Below are 18,383 nucleotides of genomic sequence, written 5' to 3'. Positions count from 1 at the left end.
TAAGAGTCATGCAGCTCTCAGGTCTGACATGGAATGCATGGGGGCAAGAGACAGACTGCTTGATCCTGAGTCCATCTCAGTGCTGGACAGTTCAGACACATAGCAGTAGGAAAGGAATACCAATCCCATTTGGAGTAGATTAATATAGTAAAAGAACATTGGACTCATCCTGTGGAAAGCATCTAATACGTGCCAGGCAATGAGCTAGTTGTGTTTTGTTTGTTTATTTATTTACTAAGTAAGCATTGAGTGCTAACTATGGGCCATGTGCTTAGGTTTGCAAAGACAAATAGGACATGAAGTTGTCCTCAAGATGTTGCTGACCTGATGTCCCTGGAATATGTCTGCAAGAAATGACTGCAGGAAACTTGAACATCAGGTTGGGTTGCTGTCTGTGGGTAGATAGAATGAAAATATTGCTGTAACCTGAAATCACTTGAAGTGATGCTATAAAGTTCATCCGTTCTATCCATAATAAATTGTGACCTGCACCAAAGAGCTTCTTCATAAAATGGAAAATACTTCACAGAGAATTTAATTTTCTCTTTTTTGCCTGTATTTTCTCCATTCAAACTTAGCCATATCCACTTTGGTTTTAAATAGGGATGTCCTGGGGAGCCTGGGTAGTTCAGTCGGTTGAGCATCCTACTTTGGCTCAAGTCATATCTTGCAGTTCATGGGTTTGAGCCCCGCGTGAAGCTCTGTGCTGACAGCTTACAGCCTGGAGCCTGCTTCAGATTCTGTGTCTCCCTCTCTCTCTGCCCCTACCCCCTTTGTGCTCCCTCACCCTCCCTCCCTCCTTCTCTCTCTCTATCTCTCTCTCTAAAGTAAATAAACATTAAAAAAAAAATTTTAAATAGGAATGTCCTTTCTACCTGTGTCTACACCATAAGATTTCCTTCATATTTTCCTGAAGTTTTATGAATTAATCAAGAAAAGAAAAGCTGAAGTAGAAAATGTTTACAAAAACAAACAAAACTGTCAGGAATAACTATTTAGAGTATACAATTGTTGCCTTCTTACTCGACCAGAAATACTGGTATAGGCACTTTGGAGAGTCCAAAATCCTAGAAAATGTTCCAGTCATTTGAGTAAGAGAGAAAAAATTGAGCCTTTTTCAGACCAATGAGGCACTGTGGAGCTAAGGGAAATGTTGCAGAGCAAAAATGTGATCAGTAACACACTGGGAAAGATCTGTCTTCTTCCTCTCTGTTAGGTTTGTCCCCTCCTTGCACCTCCTGCATCTTCTGGTTGAGAGGGAAAATAAACAAATGTCTTTAACACGCTCACTTTGACGTGATCATTTGACATATGCACTTTGCTCTCCCGGAACATTGCCTGGAGAGTCTTGATTTAATAGCTGTTTTTGGCTAGTATCTACACAGACGTTGTCTCTAGTGTGCTCATTCAGGATGAGGCAAGGCAGGGACCCACCTGCTCAGTGTCTTCTTGCGGGGGTGCGGTTGTGGGAGGACAGAAGAGGGAGTGGCTGGAGGAGTTAATCAGAGGACTTAGGATAAGAGGAGGGTCAGCATACAGGCTGAAAATGCTTTTCTGGCCATGGTTTTTCCTGGTTGAATTTTAGTGTTTTTATAATGCATGTGGCTTTGGTTTACTTGAATATTTGAGGGCACTTTCCTCTCCGGGTTTGGTTCTGCTTGCAGTTTAAACAAAATAATTATAATTGATCCTTGAACAACATGGGTCTAAACTATGTAGATCCACTTATACATGGATTTTTTACAATATTGTAAATGTATTCCCTCTTCTTTAAGATTTTCTTAACATTTTCTTTAGTTTGCTTTACTGTAAGAATATGGTATATAATACATAAAACATGCAAAATATTTTTTTTTAATTTTTTTTTAACATTTATTTATTTTTGAGACAGAGAGAGAGCATGAACAGGGGAGGGTCAGAGAAAGAGGGAGACACAGAATCTGAAACAGGCTCCAGGCTCTGAGCTGTCAGCACAGAGCCTGATGCGGGGCTCGAACCCACGGACTGTGAGATCATGACCTGAGCCGAAGTCGGACACTTAACCGACTGAGCCAACCAGGTGCCCCGCAAAAATATTTTTTAATTGATTGTTATTAGTAAGGCCTCTGGTCAACAGTAGGCTTAATAGTTAAGTTTTGGGGAGCCATAAGTTGAATGTGGATTTGCAATGGTGTAGGGGGTCAGCACACCTAACCCCAAGTTGTTCAGGGGTTAAGTGTATAAGGAAAGCATTGTGGCTTATCTGCTCTGTAACAAAAAATTCCCCATGACTGTCAAATCAAACATGAGTATAATAACTTTGAAAATGGGTTTCTAGAGAAAAGGTGTGAAATCACCTCTTATTTGTTCCTTCCCTGTCCCCTTCCCCCACCCATGGCCCATTCTGGATGTCCTCCTCTTATCCAGCCTTCTGAGTTCAGATGCCTGAAAGGATTCTTCACTATGGCAGTTTTTATTTTATTTGACTTCCCATATATGGAGCCTTATATATTTAGTTTTTTCCCCCCATGTATTCTCAGTGTGATTATAAAGTCCCTGAGCAGAAGGACACTGCCCTCATTTTCTTTATCTCTCTTTCCTTCAGCTTTGGTACTATCTTGTGCCAGATGTACTTGAATTTTCTTCTCCAACTCCTCGAGGAGCAAAAAAACTTGAGCGATGCCTGCTGGAGAAAAAGGAGGGGAAGTGGACTGGGACCTAGTCATGTAGAAATCTGAGGAATCCTTTCTGTCCTAGTCAAAGGATGACCTAGGTCAGAGGTTAAGAGGGACAAAGTGAGGATCACTTGTGTCATTCCAGAGGGACTCTCAGAGGAGCTGGAACAAAAATGGGAGGTCCCTAAGCCAGCACCTCTGCTTGCCTCCACCTTGCAGGTGAGGTGTCCCATCGCTGGTCGTCACACCTCCCTCAGCTGTTGCTTCGCAGGGTTGTCTGTCTCCAACTAGTTTAATTTCATCACCAGCTGCATCTGGAATTTGAGATTTATTTTCTTAGTTTCTGTGTCATGATTCTCCACCAAATCTCCCCACTCCTCCAGCTTTGGTGATTTAGGCACAGGACCCAGCGTATAGTTATACTCATGGCTACCATTTATTACAGCAAAAGGATACAAAACAGAAACAGCAGAGGGAAAGGATATGTGGGACAAAGTCTGGCGGAAAACAGGGGCAAGCTTCCAGAGTCCTCTCCCAGTGGAGTCGCACAGGACACACACAGTTCCTCCAGGAATAAGTTGTGACGGCACATATGGAATGTTGACCAGGGATGCTCATTGGAGACCCAGGGCCCTTGGTCTTTATTGGGGCTGTTCACATAGGCACCCTCTGCCTGGCACATACCAAAATTCCTGACCCCCAGAAAGAAAGCAGGTGTGCAGCAAAAACCACAATGCATAAGCAGTTTAGGCACAGAGAACCATTCTTCTCCGGGAAGGATGGGAACCCTCCAAATCTAAGTTTCCAGGTGCCAGCCAAGGGCATTTCTAAAGGTAACAGTCCCAGGCCTGCTGTGTTGCCTTTTCTGCACTGTGTCTAAATTTGCTTTTGCTTTTTTTGCTCTGAATCTATTAGATGTTCAAATTTGTGTCACGTGATTTGAGGTGTTGGCAAGATGAGCCTGGGTCTGCTGTTATTTAGAGAGAAACCCTCCTCTGGATTGATAGGGGTTTTGCTTTCCGGACGTTGTTTTGCTTTGGCCATGCTGCCTGCCTGCAGCTTGTGTTTCTGCCAATAGGGCAAGTTCACCGCTTGCCTCTGTCCTTTTATCAAGGTAATTCTCGTTACCACCACTACCCAACTATGGTTGTTAGACCTTCCTGTCCTGGCAGCATTTTCTTTTCTTGGTTCCCAGGCATGCTCTGGGGCAGGGCAGTACTGATGCTGCCTGCCTACAGGTCCCACAGGCTCAGACTTGCAGCCCCTTTATGAAGCTTTCCCAGGAAGAGAATGTAGGTGCTATTGTAATTAACTTCCATTTAAAACCTGTCTTATAATTTTTATAAGTGTTCTTAGGAAATCTTGGCTCAGGGATTTGAACCTCTTTGCCTTTGAGTTTTGCTTTTCTGTTTCCTCTCTGGTTTTCAGCTTTGAATTTTTACTTGCCTAGTTTAAAAAAATCTCACATCATGATGGTAGTTTAGAACTGTTTCTTCCTGTCATCTCTGGGCAGGTTCATTTCAGCTAACCTGTCCCTCTCCTACTCACTGTTGGCCTACAGAAGTTCTAAAGCAGTGGCCCTGAAGGGGTCTTCTCAGACCCTGAGGGGCATGTCAGTTGTGCTGGTGTCCTGTATTATTTATATTTGTGTTATAGGCCATGGTCCTCTTACTTATGGCTTGAACTGAGTACAATGCCTACTTGTAATGTGACCCAATGACCTATTTTTAGCCACACTACCTGTTCCACAGTCCTTGCCAAAGCTGTTGGCAAACTATGATGAAATTGGGATTGACTCGTCACTGAATATAGCTGAACGAAGCTGGCTCCAGGTGAACTTTGAGCAGCTTCACTCAAACTTCACTCACACTTTGAGCAGCAGGGCACTTGGCTAAGTGCCCTCGGGACTTAGCCAAGGTGGGGTGGGGCAGGGAGGGGAATTGCCCTCCTAAGTTGGCTGACCACCAAAGACCTACTTTCATGGGAACCATGTCACTAAATAGCCCTTGGAAACTTTTTGCTACAGTTATTCAAGTCTTCCTGTTACTGAGCTAAGGACGCAGAAGAGATGAGCTAGGTGGTCAAGCTACACAGGATATGCTCCAATTTTAAGGAAAAAAGATGGTGGATGGGGAGTAAGCGCTCTGTGAGTGGGCTCTTGAGCACATGGAATACAGCTAGTGCAACTGAGGAACTGAATTTTGAACTTTAGTCCATTTCAGTTAAATACCACATGTGGCTAGTGGCTCCCTGTTGGACAGTACTGTTCAGGGAGGTGATTAGAGTGTGGCCTTCAGAGCCTTGATTCAGATCCCAGCTCTGCTGCCTACCTGTTGTGTGACAGTGCGTATACTTCTTATAAGGTGGTTTTGAGAATTTGTCCATCCACATAAAGGCTTGAGAGCAGTGCCTGGCAAGAGGTATGTGTTTAGTTGATACTGGCTTATTATTACGTTTACTTGGTATTTTGAATGGAATGGTGGCAGAGTTCATATGGAATATGAAAGTCTACTATTTTTATTCATTTATGTTTTCTTTCTTTTTTTGCTCTAGGTTGCTGCAGCAACTGGCCACACGGTAATGTTGGTGGACCAGACAGAGGACATACTAGCAAAATCTAGAAAGGGGATTGAGGAAAGCCTTAGGAAAGTGGCCAAGAAGAAGTTTGCAGAAAACCCCAAGGTAATTTTTGTTTTATATGATTTCAAGACCATTCCTCTGACCATATCACATTTGGTGGCCTTTGCTTCTTTTTCGATTTGTTGTGTAAAGCTCATTTTCCCATAACTTTAGACCAGTATAAGTAACATCATCACTGTACATACTAACTGTAAGAACTGATTACAAAGCAGGAGAAGTAGATAACCATATTGTTGGGTTTTGAGGTGGGGGAGAAGGTTTCTGCAGGTAGTGAACTCATTCTGTCCATTGAGAATTTGGGCTTAAGGAACACCTGTTTTGTTATACTGATGGAAGAGAGTGAAACAGGAAGGTAATTTTTGTACTTGTAAGTTTAAAAGAAAATGATATAATAAACATTGTATTCAGATAGAAAATTTTGATTGCTTAAACAATGTCTTATGCCCTTTTGTAATGTCATTACCAGAGAGGAAAATACAGAATGTTCTCACTTCCCAGCAGCAGAGGGGGTGCAAGAACCTGAGGAACCCTAGAAGGCTGGAAACTGGTTCACTGACTCGTTTTCTTTGGACCTTCACATTTAATTAGAAATACTGTGGAAGTCACCAAGTGAATTTTTGTTTACGTTTGTCATCTTGTTAAAGTTGCTTAAGATTGGTTCCCTTGGGGCTTGGATGGAATTTCACTTTCATACACAGGCAGAGAAGAGTGCAGGTAGGGATTTTGTTCTGTTTGTCACCTCAGGTGTCCATAGTGTATGTCTAGTTGCCTTTTCAAAAAAATTGTTTATTTATTTATTAAAAAAAAATTTTTTTTAAACGTTTTTTCATTACTGAGAGATAGAGACAGAGCCTGAGCAGGGGAGGAGCAGAGATAAGGGAAGACACAGAATCCGAAGCAGGCTCCAGGCTCTGAGCTGTCAGCACAGAGCCCGACGAGGGGCTCGAACTCACAAACTGTGAGATCATGACCTGAGCCGAAGTCAGACGCTTAACCAACTGAGCCACCCAGGCACCCCTCAAAAATTTTTTTTAAAGTTTATTTATTTTGAGAGAGAGAGAGTGAGCATGAGCATGAGCAGGGAAGGGGCAGAGAGAGAGGGAGAGAGAAAAATCCCGATCAGGGTCCACGCTGCCAGCACAGAGCCCGACATCAGACTCATGAACTGTGAGATCATGACCTGAGGAGAAATCAAGAGTCAGATGTTCAACTAAGTGAGCCACTCCAGCGCCCCACCTTTTGAAATTCTTTATTATAAAATATGTGTCAGATAAAATTTGCCATTTTAGCTATTTTTAAGGGTAGAATTTGGTGACTTTAATTACATTCACACTATTGTGCAGCCATCACAACTCTTTACAAAACTTTCATCTTTCCAAAGAGAAACTCTATACCCATTAATAATAACTCCTCATTCCCTCCTTCTCCCATCTCCCAGTAACCACTAATTTGCTTTCTGTCTCTCTGAATTTGCCTGTTCTAGGGACCTCCGGTAAGTGGAATCATATGCTTTTTGTCCTTTTTTGACTTGATTTATTTCATCTGTCTTCAAGATTCATCCAGGTTGTAGCATGTGTCTGACCTCCACTCTTTATCATGCTTGAATAATACTCCATTGTATGTCTATATACCACATATTGTTTATCCATTCCTGTCAGTGACCCTTGGGTTGTTCTCACCTTTGGACCATTGTGATGAATAATGCTGCAGTGAACATTGATATATTATCTGTTCAGGTCCTTCTTTAATTCATTCACATATGTACCAGAAGTAGAATATCTGGGTCATATGACAGTCCTGTGTTTGGCATTTTAAGGAACCACCAAACTGTTTTCTACGGTGGCTAAACCATTTTACATTCCTACAAGCAGTGTATGAAGGTTCCAGTTTCTCCACATCCTGGCCAACACTTGCTTTTTATTTTTTTCATAATAGCCATCATGGGAGGTGTGAAGTGGTATCTCACTGTGGTTTTGGTTTGCATTTTCTTTTTCTTTTTTAAGTTTATGTATTTGAGAGAAAGAGAGAGAGAGAGCATGAGCGGTGGAGGAACAGAGGGAGAGAAAGAGAGAATCCCAAGTAAGCTCCATACTGTCAGTACGGAGCCCAATGCAGGGCTTGAATTCATGAACCGCAAGACTATGACCCGAGCCGAGATCAGAGTCAGATGCTTAACTGACTCAGATACCCAGATGCCCCGCTTTGCATTTTCTTAATATGTAGTCACCTTTTAAAAATCAGAGGGGCAGGAGTGGAGATAATTTTTACTTTCTCCCTGAAGAAATCCAAGCAATAAGTGTCACAGGCAGATTAACAACTGTCATCTGTCCCCCAAATTCTTTTTTTTTTTTTTTAAGTTTATCTACTTTGAGAGAGAGAGAGAGAGAGAGAGAGAGAGCAGGGGAGGGGCAGAGAGAGAGGGAGAGAGAGAATCCAAAGCAGACTCTGCGCTGTCAGTGTGGAGCCCAGTGAGGGGCTGGAACTCACTAACCGTGAGATCATGACTGGAGCTGAAACCAAGAGTCAGATGCTTAACTGACGGAGCCACCCAGGCACCCCTGTCCCCCATATTCTTAATGATAGGGGGACCTGAGATAGGGCATATTGTGATGAGGGTGATGAGGGTCCAGATGGGGCCAGGGGTGGGGGGGTGTTGCTAAGAGGCCTGGAAGTTGGAGTCAAGGACAGAGTGAGTCTGAACCCAGGTCATCTGCATTCTTCATTTGTTTATTCTGTACACATCTGCTGCTTGTCTCCTTTGAGCAGAGGCTCTGGGCCCTGCTTGAAGGATTAAAAAAAAAAAAAAAAAGTGGGTGGTGTGCTCCAGATGCACAGCTCCAGATGAGTGACTCCTTGGGAGTCTGGTGTCTTGGTGTTTCTCATCTGTGCCTGGGATGTGCTTGGAGGAGGGACGAGTCAGCTTCAGCTTGCCTTATTGACACACTGCATGCACTTTGCTCTGCACAGACCAGCACATCAGCCACTTGCTACAGACGGCTGTGGAGAGCTCAACATGGGGCTGGTCCAAGTCGAGTCACATGCTGCATGTGAAGACAGACACCAGATTTCAAAGACTTAATAGGAAGGACGAATGTAAAATGTCACACTGCTTTTTTTTTTTTTTTTTTTTTTAAGTTTATGTATTTTGAGAGAGAGCAGGGGAGGGGCAGAGAGAGAGGCAGACAGAGAGAATCCCAAGCAAGCTCCGCACCAGCAGCATAGAGCCCGATGTGGAGCCATCAAGCGATGGCTTGATGGCGGGGTTCAAACTCATGAACCGTGAGATCATGACCTGAGCCAAAATCAAGAGTCAGACACTTAACCAACTGAGCCACCCAGGCGCCCCAAACATCTCATTGCTTTTTATATTGATTACATGTTCAAATGATAGTATCTTAGATGGATTGGGTTAGATAAAACTAATTTTACCTGTTTTTAAAATGCAGCCAATAGAAAATTTAAAATCACTTTTTATCTCACAGTATATTTCTGTGGAAAAGCTCTGATAGTTGTTTTGTTCCATGATGGTTTTGGATGGCTTTGCTGATTATGACCACGTTGCTGAATATGTTCCCAGGCTGACAATGCCCCATGGACAAATTACATCCTGAAATAAAATGGCACTTGTTAGAGGTGCTGTCTTCTTCCTTTTTTTTTTTTTTTTTTTTTTTTTTTTTTTTTACAAAGGATTTCTCTGTATTATTTCTCAGGTATGCATGAGTCTACATTTAGCTCAGGAAATTTCTCAATTAAAAATGTCATGGGGGAGACAAAAACAATATAAGCAGACCATTTAAAACTAAGAGATAAAACAGCCAAATGAAATGTGCAAGCTTTGACTACATCTTGAGAGACAACTGGGGAAGTTCAAGAATGTACTATTTTCCAACTGTTTCAATGAGACTATGCTATGTAAACAAATGTTCTTATTTTTGGAAGATGCATGTGTACTTATTCTGGTGAAGTGACATGATGTTAGCAATTTACTTTCTAAAGATTTAGCAAGAAAACAAGGGTGTGTAAAGAAAGATAAAACAAATGAGCAAATGTGGCAAAATTTTAATAATTATTAAATCTAGGTTGATCTACATTACAGTTGCTACTATTACACTAGTCTTTGAACATTTTTACATTTGATAGTTTCCAAATAAAAAGCTCCCAGAGCTTGCTCATTCATGTGGTCTTTTCTTTGTCCCCCATCTCCACCAGTAGAAATCCATCCATCCTATAAAGGATATGCCCACACCCAACTTTACCCACAATACTTTCCTAGATTCTTTAACTCCTGTGCCTACACATGACTTCTGACTAGATTATGAGCCTCTAGAAAGCAGGTACTATGTTTTATTCATTTTCTCATTTTTTTGTCCTCTCACAGATCTAGCAATTTGATTGAAATCACATCATCTATCACAATCCAAGCTTTATGTGGGCCAGAGGTCTCAAGTGCTGACTAGTCTACTAGCTATATCACAATCCCTGGGGCATCTTTTTCTAAAAAACAGTTTTCCAGGTACCACCTCAGACCTACTGAATCTGAATCTCTGGAGATGGGCCTAGGAGTCTATGTTTTGTTCTGCTCTTGGGGAGTGGAGAGAGGCCGATACTAATTACTGAATATATTTAGAGGTGCTGTCTTCTGCCCTGAGGTATGTCTGTGGAAATCTGGAGTCACAGATGAGACAAAGGTGGGACTGCAAGCTTTCTGCAAGCGGAGGCTGTGTCTGGCATGTTTTTGCAACACCAGTTGCTGGTTTGTGATGGGCAATTATTACTTGAAGAAGGATTGCTAAGTTTGGCTTTCTTACCCTCTCTTGCCCTCGCTCAGCTCTTCTCTGCCTTCTCTTAAAAAAAATTTTTTTTTAATGTTTATTTAATTTTGAGAGAGATGCACACGGAGTGCCAGCAGGAGAAGGACAGAGAGAGAGGGAGACACAGAATCTGAAGCAGGCTCCAGGCTCTGAGCCATCAGCACAGAGCCTGATGGGGAGCTTGAACTCACAAACCGTGAGATCATGACCTGAGCCAAAGTCAGACACTTAATCGACTGAGCCACCCAGGCGCCCTGTCTGCCTTCTAGAGATGAATAGTCAGGGGCACCTGGGTGGCTCAGTCGGTTAAGCATCTGACTTCGGCTCAGGTCATGATCTCACGGTTCGTGAGTTGACCCCTGCATTGGGTGATCACGAGCCCCACTTCTCGCTGTCTCTCTTTCTCTCTCTCTCTCTGCCCCTCCTGGGATATTCTGTCTCTCTGCCCCTCTTTCACTTGTGCCTTTCTCTCTTCAGGGTGGGAAAAAAAAAAAAAAAAAGAATAGTCAGCATCACCTCTCAGACTAATGAATGTCGCTGAGCTAAGCTCTTACTCTTTTCCAGGCTCCCTGGAAGCCTGTTCCTGGAACAGTGCATGGCAGTCTGCTCACTTACTGAACAGATAGAGAGCAGGCCGATGCAGGTGCTGCAGGTGGACCATTTAGTAACTGGAGCAGAGCTGACAAAGAGTGTGAAGGATTGTGACCTGTACACGACAGTGATAGCTGACCAGCAGCTGGGACGTTCCCAAGCTGACTCTTGCCCTGGTGTCTAGAAGCATACTGAGATGCCATCGTCCCTAAACGGAAAAGTAGGGAGTTTTATTTCTTAGAATTCAGGACACATTCCAGTTGCCTCTGGGGCGTGTTTGCCTGTCCTCGCCCTCCTCTCTTCTGCCTCAGCAAATCACAGCATTTTCTGGTGAGTCTGGTGAATACTCTCTTCTCCTTTCTTCCACTGTGTCAGGCAGGTGATGAATTTGTGGAGAAGACCCTGAACAGCATATCAACCAGCACGGATGCAGCATCTGTGGTCCACAGCACAGACCTGGTGGTGGAGGCCATCGTGGAAAACCTGAAGGTGAAGAACGAGCTCTTCAAGAGGCTGGACAAGTTTGCCTCTGAGTATGTGACCCTTGGGCATTCTTGTTGGTTTAAGGGCTCCCTTCTCTGGCTTGGGCTTTTCTCCCAGGAGGGAGTCTTTTGACACCAAGCCCACTTCTCTTTTTAATATCACATAGCTGTTTCCAGAAGACCTGACACCGTTTCCCCTGTTCTCTATCCTCTCTGTCTGCCTCCCAAGGCTTGAGCTGCCTCCATCTGATCCTTGTCCCAAAATGAGGGTGGAATTTCCCACAGGAAAGTGGAGGGTCCATTCAGAGACAGTCCTCTGCCTGGGCCCTCCCAGGCCAGAGGACAAAGAGCTTGGGCATGTCCTCAGATGTCTGCTGAGGAAACTCACAGTAGTTTCGTGACAAAATTACTTTTTTTGAGGACAACCTTCAGAATGGTGTAGTGTTTTGTTTTGTTTTTTAATGTTTATTTTTGAGGGAGACAACATGAACAGGGGAGGAGCAGAGAGATAGGGAGACACAGAATCAGAAGCAGGCTCCAGGCTCTGAGCTGGCAGCACAGAGCCCGACGTGGGGCTCAAACCCACAAACTGCAAGATCATGACCTGAGCCGAAGTCGGATGCTTAACCGACTGAGCCACCGAGGTGCCCCAGAATGGTGTAGTTGAAGGGAATGCCTCTCTGTCTACACAAAGTTCCCTGGGCTCTCCTGTTGTGAGCTTTATCTGGATTAAGTCAAAACACTTGGGAGCATTACGGGAGCATTGAGTTCTTCCCAGGCTTCCTGGCAAAGGGTGGGAGAGGCGAGTCATCCCCACGTAGGTGAGGCATACGGGCGCCTGGGGCTCAGAACTGGTGGTCTGAACGAGTGTCAGCAAGCTTTTGCGCGTGTGCAGCTCTCGTTCTCAGAATTTGGGACCTTCAGTTGTATTTGACTTTCGGCTTTTGGCAGTTGTGACACCTGGCTGATTTATTCACACTCTCCTTGGGGCTTGCTTAGCCACACTTCACCTTTCCTGGTTAGAACTGAAAGTCAGAATAAGATTATATGACAAAAGCAATTCTTAGGCTGCCAGCGAGCAGCAGTTACAGAGAAACGCTGGCATCCCAGCCTGCTGGAACGTGAGCCCTCTTAGCTGTATGGCCTGGTATCCAGAGAAGCCCTGCTTTTGACAAAGAGGAGACACCTGTCTTTCTGTCACCTTTGTGTCACTCTGCTGATCAGTGTGCTCTTTCTCTTCACATTGACATTTAGGGTCTGCAAAAACAGAAAATTCTTTGGTCCAGGTATTGTCTCCCAAGTGAGCAGGGAGCCCTCTAAGATAGTAAACCACCTCCCACCTCAGGAAAGGTGTAGTCTAGAAGTTCGGCCTTTATTGAAATGATGGTCATTCTTTCGTGACAGTGACGGGTCTGACTGCCCTCTCGTGTCAGTGTGAGTAATGGAAGGACTGTTAGGGGAAAGGTAGGTGGCCTGGGGCCGTGTCTCTCGCCTCCCCCCCGCCCCCCCGCCTTTCCTCTCTGACCTTGGACGGTCATGAAGTCTTTCTGGCCCTCAGTTTTTATCATCTGTAATTGGAATGGGGGGTTAGGGGTAAATAGTTCCCAAGACCTTCCCAGTTCTAACCCTCTTAAGACTAGTTTCCCTAGTAATCTGCAAAATAGGGGTCATGGTACCTATTGCACAGGGTTGTTGAGCATATTAATTAATTGGACTCACATTTCCTGAGTGCCTGCTGTGTGTCAGGCACTGTACCAGGCTCTTTCACTTAGGTTGATGTAAAACAGATGTGGCATGCGACAGGGCACACCCGAGTAGGCACGCCATGGATGTGACTCTGCTTCTGGACACCAGCTGTCCTTCTCTACACTCTTGTTTTCATTTTAGACCACCTTTATTGAATACCTCCTAAGTTTTGTTTTTGTTTTTTTAGGCAGCTTGATTGAGATATACTTTCCTGTTAAGTTTTAGTTAATCCTGTAGCAGGAGTTTAGAATATGTTCTAGCATCAGGGTTCCAGGTGGAAGCCCTGATGCAGCCTGGAAAAGAACATCACTTCCCTAACTGCAGTGCAAAAAGTACTGATGAAAAGTTCGGCCAGAGCCCACGGTCGGTCCCAGCTGAGTCCTGTCTTTCCACTTCCAACAAAGTATGAACTCTCCAGTCCACCTCAGCACCCCCACCCCCTCTCACGTTTTCCATACTAAGGCTTGGAGGCGTTGCTAATGATCATCATGTTTGCTACTGATTTTCTGTTAAGTACATTTAAGAGAAAAGTAGTTTTTTGGGTACCTGAGTGTTAGGGAAAAACCAAAGACTGTCCAAGAGTCAAGTGTTTCAGGGAAAATGGTGAGGGTGTACTTTTTTGTGGAAGATAAGGCAACCCTGTATGTTTAATCTGTCCACACACAGTATTTGTGTGGAAGGAGGGCAGTGTGAGAGCTGATAGGAGCAGAGCTGGCCCAGTCCTACTGGGAGAGGTGTGTGAGGAAGAGGTGTCTTCCCCTTCTGGTCAAATACATGCTGGGAGAGCCTTGGATGGGAGACACTCGGGATTGGGCTCCTTTAATGAAATGTGCCCTCCAGTATGCCTTCATTTCTCCCTTTTGCAGACAAGTTGCCCTTCAAGTCGTGCTATAAACAGGCTCCGCGTTATGAGGATAACAGCCCCTGCTAGCACAGCCTTGGATTGCGGTGGCCCTGCTGCTGTGGTTCCTGGCGTGCAGCCTAACAGTGCTGCAGTGCAGCCACACTCATGTTTCTTCTCCTGTCCCCTCCTCTCCCATTCACCTCTGATTTCAAGCAGATTTAGTTTTCCTTTTGGGTAGGCTACACTGCCCACCCCACCCCCCGCACCCCCACCCCAGTCTGGTCAGTAAGGGACCCCTCTCCTTCATGCACTGACCAGGCCATTATGGTTCTAAATAGTATTAGGCAGTTTTACGTATGTCTACCCACAAGGTGGTGCTGTAGGAAAGCCTAGAAGTCTTTGTTTGAAGATTTCTCTGGAATACCTTTGGCACCCCACTTTACTGTGGTCTTTAAAAACTGAATTTGGTTTAAATAAATATGGATTCTTAAAAATTAATATTATACAACACACAAAAAAGATGGTACTGCTGTTTGAGGAGATTTTATAAGCACAATACTTAGAACTATGTTTACAATGTACATGTTTCCTTCCTTCCCCAGACCTACCCGTGTAACTTTAAAACATTTTTTGGACCATGTTGGTTTTCTTCTGTTTGCATTTTAATTCCCTTTAAGTGGAAAATTAAAGCTTTTAACTTGAGGGGAAAAGATCTTAGTTAATGTTTCTCATCTGTTTCATCTGATGTTTCTCATTGAGGATTCAGGTGTTTCTTTACAATTTTTTTGTTTATTTTGAGAGTCTGTGATGCATCCTTTCTTTCATTAGTCTGTGCTCATTTAGGTTTCATTTTGTGACTGAGGTTAAGTAGTAGCCTCCTTTTTTCCTGCATATCATGAAAAGTAACTAGTGAAAGTAGAGAAATGTTTCTCCCTAAAATTAATGAAAGATTGGTAAAGACTAGATATACCTTTGGAACAGGTAGCTTTTAAATTACCTAATTTTAAATTTCAGAATTTGAATGAAACTGGTCACTTGATTTCAGCTTCCTGGATAAAGATCTCCCTGACTTCGTCCAGGGATCAGGACGATAGATCGGGACAGCAGGCAGTCGCCTTGTGCAGTCGCACCCAGAGCAGTCCTCTTTGTTTCCAGAGATGGGACTCATTCCGACACTCCGCCATCTTTCTCTCCACAGACACACAATCTTTGCCAGCAACACTTCCTCTCTGCACATCACAGACATAGCCAATGCCACCACAAGACAGGACCGATTCGCCGGGCTCCATTTCTTCAACCCAGTGCCCATGATGAAGCTTGTGGAGGTCAGTGGGCTCACGCGTGTCTGCTGGCTCTGCCGGCTCTCCCAGCCCTGCTCTCTGCCTCATACCCTGGCTGCTACCGGGGATTGCTCTGGGTGGATATGAATGGGAGGGCGGAAGATGGTCTTTGTGCTTGAGTTTCTCTGGCCGCAGTCTGTCCTTCCAGAGCCAGAAGAGGAAAGAGCACCTAATATCTAGGAAGGCTGTTGTGCTTTGTTCCTTTGCAGCCCGGTGTTCTGACCAGTGATGGCCAGAAGGGCTGCTAGCTTTGTGAAGTGTCATGTACTTACTTGTGCCATATTTGATGGGTAGTGCAGAGAGAGGCATCTGGCTGGGAAGACAGCACCAAAGACCACTCACGGACTTGATGAGACCACAGAGGGCAGAGCCACATGTGTCTATACTGTCTCAGTGGGGTCAGTTTGCTCCAGGCTGTAAATGGAATTTTATTAGCCTGGTTTTACACAGGAGCTGGTGTACCACCTTGTCCACCATTCCTGAGGTGAATTCTGGCCCAGGTAACAGGGCCTTGGTATTGTCCTCAGATGAGGCACACCTCCCATGTGTTTTGATCACAGCTATTAAAGCAGCTCCCCGGTAGCCTGAACCTCCTGACCACAGACCCTTGAGATGGAGGGGAGTGGGCCCTCAGTGATCCTGTTTGGGCTGCTTCTGCTTGTTTGCCTGGAGACTTGGGTACCTGGAGACAAGTCACAATAGACACTTTGCACCTGAAATGTGGCAGCTTGCCTTTTACAGGGGGCTAATTACGGGGTCTGAGGAGCAGCGCTATTAAGCATTTGTTCTGAGGCTGAAGAGTTATTGTCGTGCGAAGTGTGGGGGATGTGGAGCCAGGCAGACCTGGGTGGGGGGAGGTTTCCGGGGCTCCCTGGGAGAGTCTCAGGGTCTGCTTTCTCCTCCCAGCGCTTTCCCTCCTTCATCCTGCATGCCCCCGCCCCCACCCCCACCCCTCGTAAGCTTTTGCCTCTAGTTGAGTGATGACTATAGATTTCCTTGTGGTTAGACAGCTCTTGACCCATCTGCCATAGGAATTTATCCGTTCCGCTAACGCTAACGTTGCTTCTCAGCTTCTTCCAGTGTACTCCCACTTTGGCTGTTTTTGAAGAAGTTAAGGATTGGAGGGGAGGGGGGAATGAAAGAAACTTCGTTTATCCTTATGCAGAAAAGAGCAAAGAGACAGAATGGATTTTCAGCATTTCAGTGCTTAGGATCTAATTACTGTCTTTAGTTACTGTATCAGTACATGTGTTTTGGAGATAAAGACACATTTTATAGATTTACTTCAAACAGTAATAATGCTGTTTTCAACTGCATTTATCTAATAATGTCCATCTATGTATTTGGAAACGTAGCACATTTGTTGTTAACAGCCAATGCTTAGCAAATGTTACCATTTTCTAGAAAATGTTTTCTAAAAGTGCTCTTTATTCATTTTTTTATTCTTGGGTGTTTGCATATGTGTTGCTGGTGGTGAGCATGAAAATGAATCATATCCTGAGTTGAGCAGCTCTTCGTTACTTGGGACTGGACTTATATATGTGTGTATATATTTTTTCCAGTCTATATTGGAACTATAAGCAGAATATCTATAGCACATTGCTGTTTGTTGAATGGGTGGTTAAATATGCATCCTCCTTTTAAACCGGCAAATTATGTTTGAAACTCTATAATTAGCAACCTTTGTCCTAGTTCAATCTATGGGGTTCTGTTGGAGACCTTTTCCCACTTCATTTTGAATAACTCTTGGTGCTGTTTGATTTATGGTGTTTGCAGAGCAGACCTCTGGCCCATCTCATCCCATCCCTCCTCCCCATCTTCGTGGTGCTTTTTTCTGTGCTACTCCTTTACTTCCCTTAGTGTCCTAACATACCACCACACCCCAAGCTGTGATCACATTAAACGTGGACGATGATGATTCTCTTCATTTGTAGAGCACCTTTCATCCTGCACAGATACTAGCTCATTAAGCCACACAGCCTCTTACAAGATGGATGATGTGTCAAGTATCATTACCCCGTTGCATAGTAGAGAGGTGAGGCGCGGGGGCTGACGGAGTTGTCTGACCTCATATAAAGGGTCTAATGTAGAAGCCAAGCCTGTTTGCTTTGACTTTTGTTGAAGTTCCTTAACTGGCATTTAAATAAATTAACCTAGGTCTCTCTCTGTTTGCCAAAATCTAGTTCCTGACAGGTGAATTCTCTAAATGTGTCCTGGGGGCTGACTGCCCGGCATGGTGCTTGGTACCACCTCCTGGAGGGCCAGGCCACTGTGAGTGGGGTGGTGGTCGTACCCCTGGCACGGCACCTCATGGGCCCAGGGCCTATCAGGAGGCAGGCCCAGCTTTGGGCCCCTGTTTGCTGGAAATGAAGACTTTCCTCTGTGGGATGAGCCTGTTCTGATGCGAAAGAAGCCGGTGGGCTTTGGGGTGCCTGTGGGAGAGGGTGGACTGCTGGGGGTGGGATACTCATCTTAGAGTCAGAGAGACCTGTGACTGTGCTCTCCTGGGGCAGGGGCACACCCTCCTCATCCAGACTGAGAGAAAGTGGTACTCCAGGCAGAGTACTTTAAGGGCAGTTCTTCTATTCCGGAGACTTCCGCCCACCTCCCTGAAGTAACCGACAGTAGCAATTAAAAGAGTAACAAAAGCCAGCATTTACTGAGCACTTTATACCTCCTAGGAGCTGCACTTAATGTTTTTCCTCCTAATCTAATTCCATTGTCGCCTGACCTCAACTCCTTGAGCTCATAGAGTGAATTCAGTGTCCTTTCGAGAAACTTGCCCAGGGTCACAGAGCCAGCATGGTGTGATGGGGATTCGAACCCAGGTCTTTCACAGGGACAAAGTCTGTAAAACTCTCCTACACACATACACGTTTATATTTTTGTTTAAGAAAAAAATTTTTTTTAATCCTTTATTTTTATTTTTGACAGGGGGGTGGGCAGAGAGAGAGGGAGACAGAGGATCCAAAGCAGGCTCTGCACAGTCACCAGGGAGCCCAATGTGGGGTTCGAACTCATGAACTACGAGATCATGACCTGAGCTGAAGTTGGATGCTTAATTGACTGAGCCACCTGGGCACCCCTACACATATATATTTTAAGCCTTGATTTTGTACATTCTGTGTGGTACTTCACTGTCTTAAGGTGAACATTTTGCTAAACTCTTTGTTTCTGACTTGAGATCCTTCTATTCTGTAACCCAAATTACTTTGCCACCTTGTGTGTAGACATTTAACATCAATGTCTCCCTGAGTCGTTCTACTGCAGTTGTT

General features: G+C 44.6%; 1 protein-coding gene across 1 annotated transcript in view; it reads left to right on the top strand.

The window, feature by feature from the left end:
* HADH (hydroxyacyl-CoA dehydrogenase) overlaps positions 1-18,383 on the top strand; it is a 50,192-nt gene that overhangs the window by 20,116 nt on the left and 11,693 nt on the right. Inside the window, exons 2-4 of the mRNA XM_058721713.1 lie at positions 5,208-5,336; positions 11,072-11,229; positions 14,967-15,093. Of these exons, the coding sequence (XP_058577696.1) occupies positions 5,208-5,336; positions 11,072-11,229; positions 14,967-15,093 (414 nt within the window). The remainder of the gene's footprint in view (positions 1-5,207; positions 5,337-11,071; positions 11,230-14,966; positions 15,094-18,383) is intronic.

This window comes from Neofelis nebulosa, chromosome 3 (assembly GCF_028018385.1).
Source record: "Neofelis nebulosa isolate mNeoNeb1 chromosome 3, mNeoNeb1.pri, whole genome shotgun sequence".
NCBI lineage: Eukaryota > Metazoa > Chordata > Mammalia > Carnivora > Felidae > Neofelis > Neofelis nebulosa.
The sequence above is the reverse complement of the archived record's forward strand: the minus strand, read 5'-3'. Positions and strand labels throughout refer to the sequence as shown.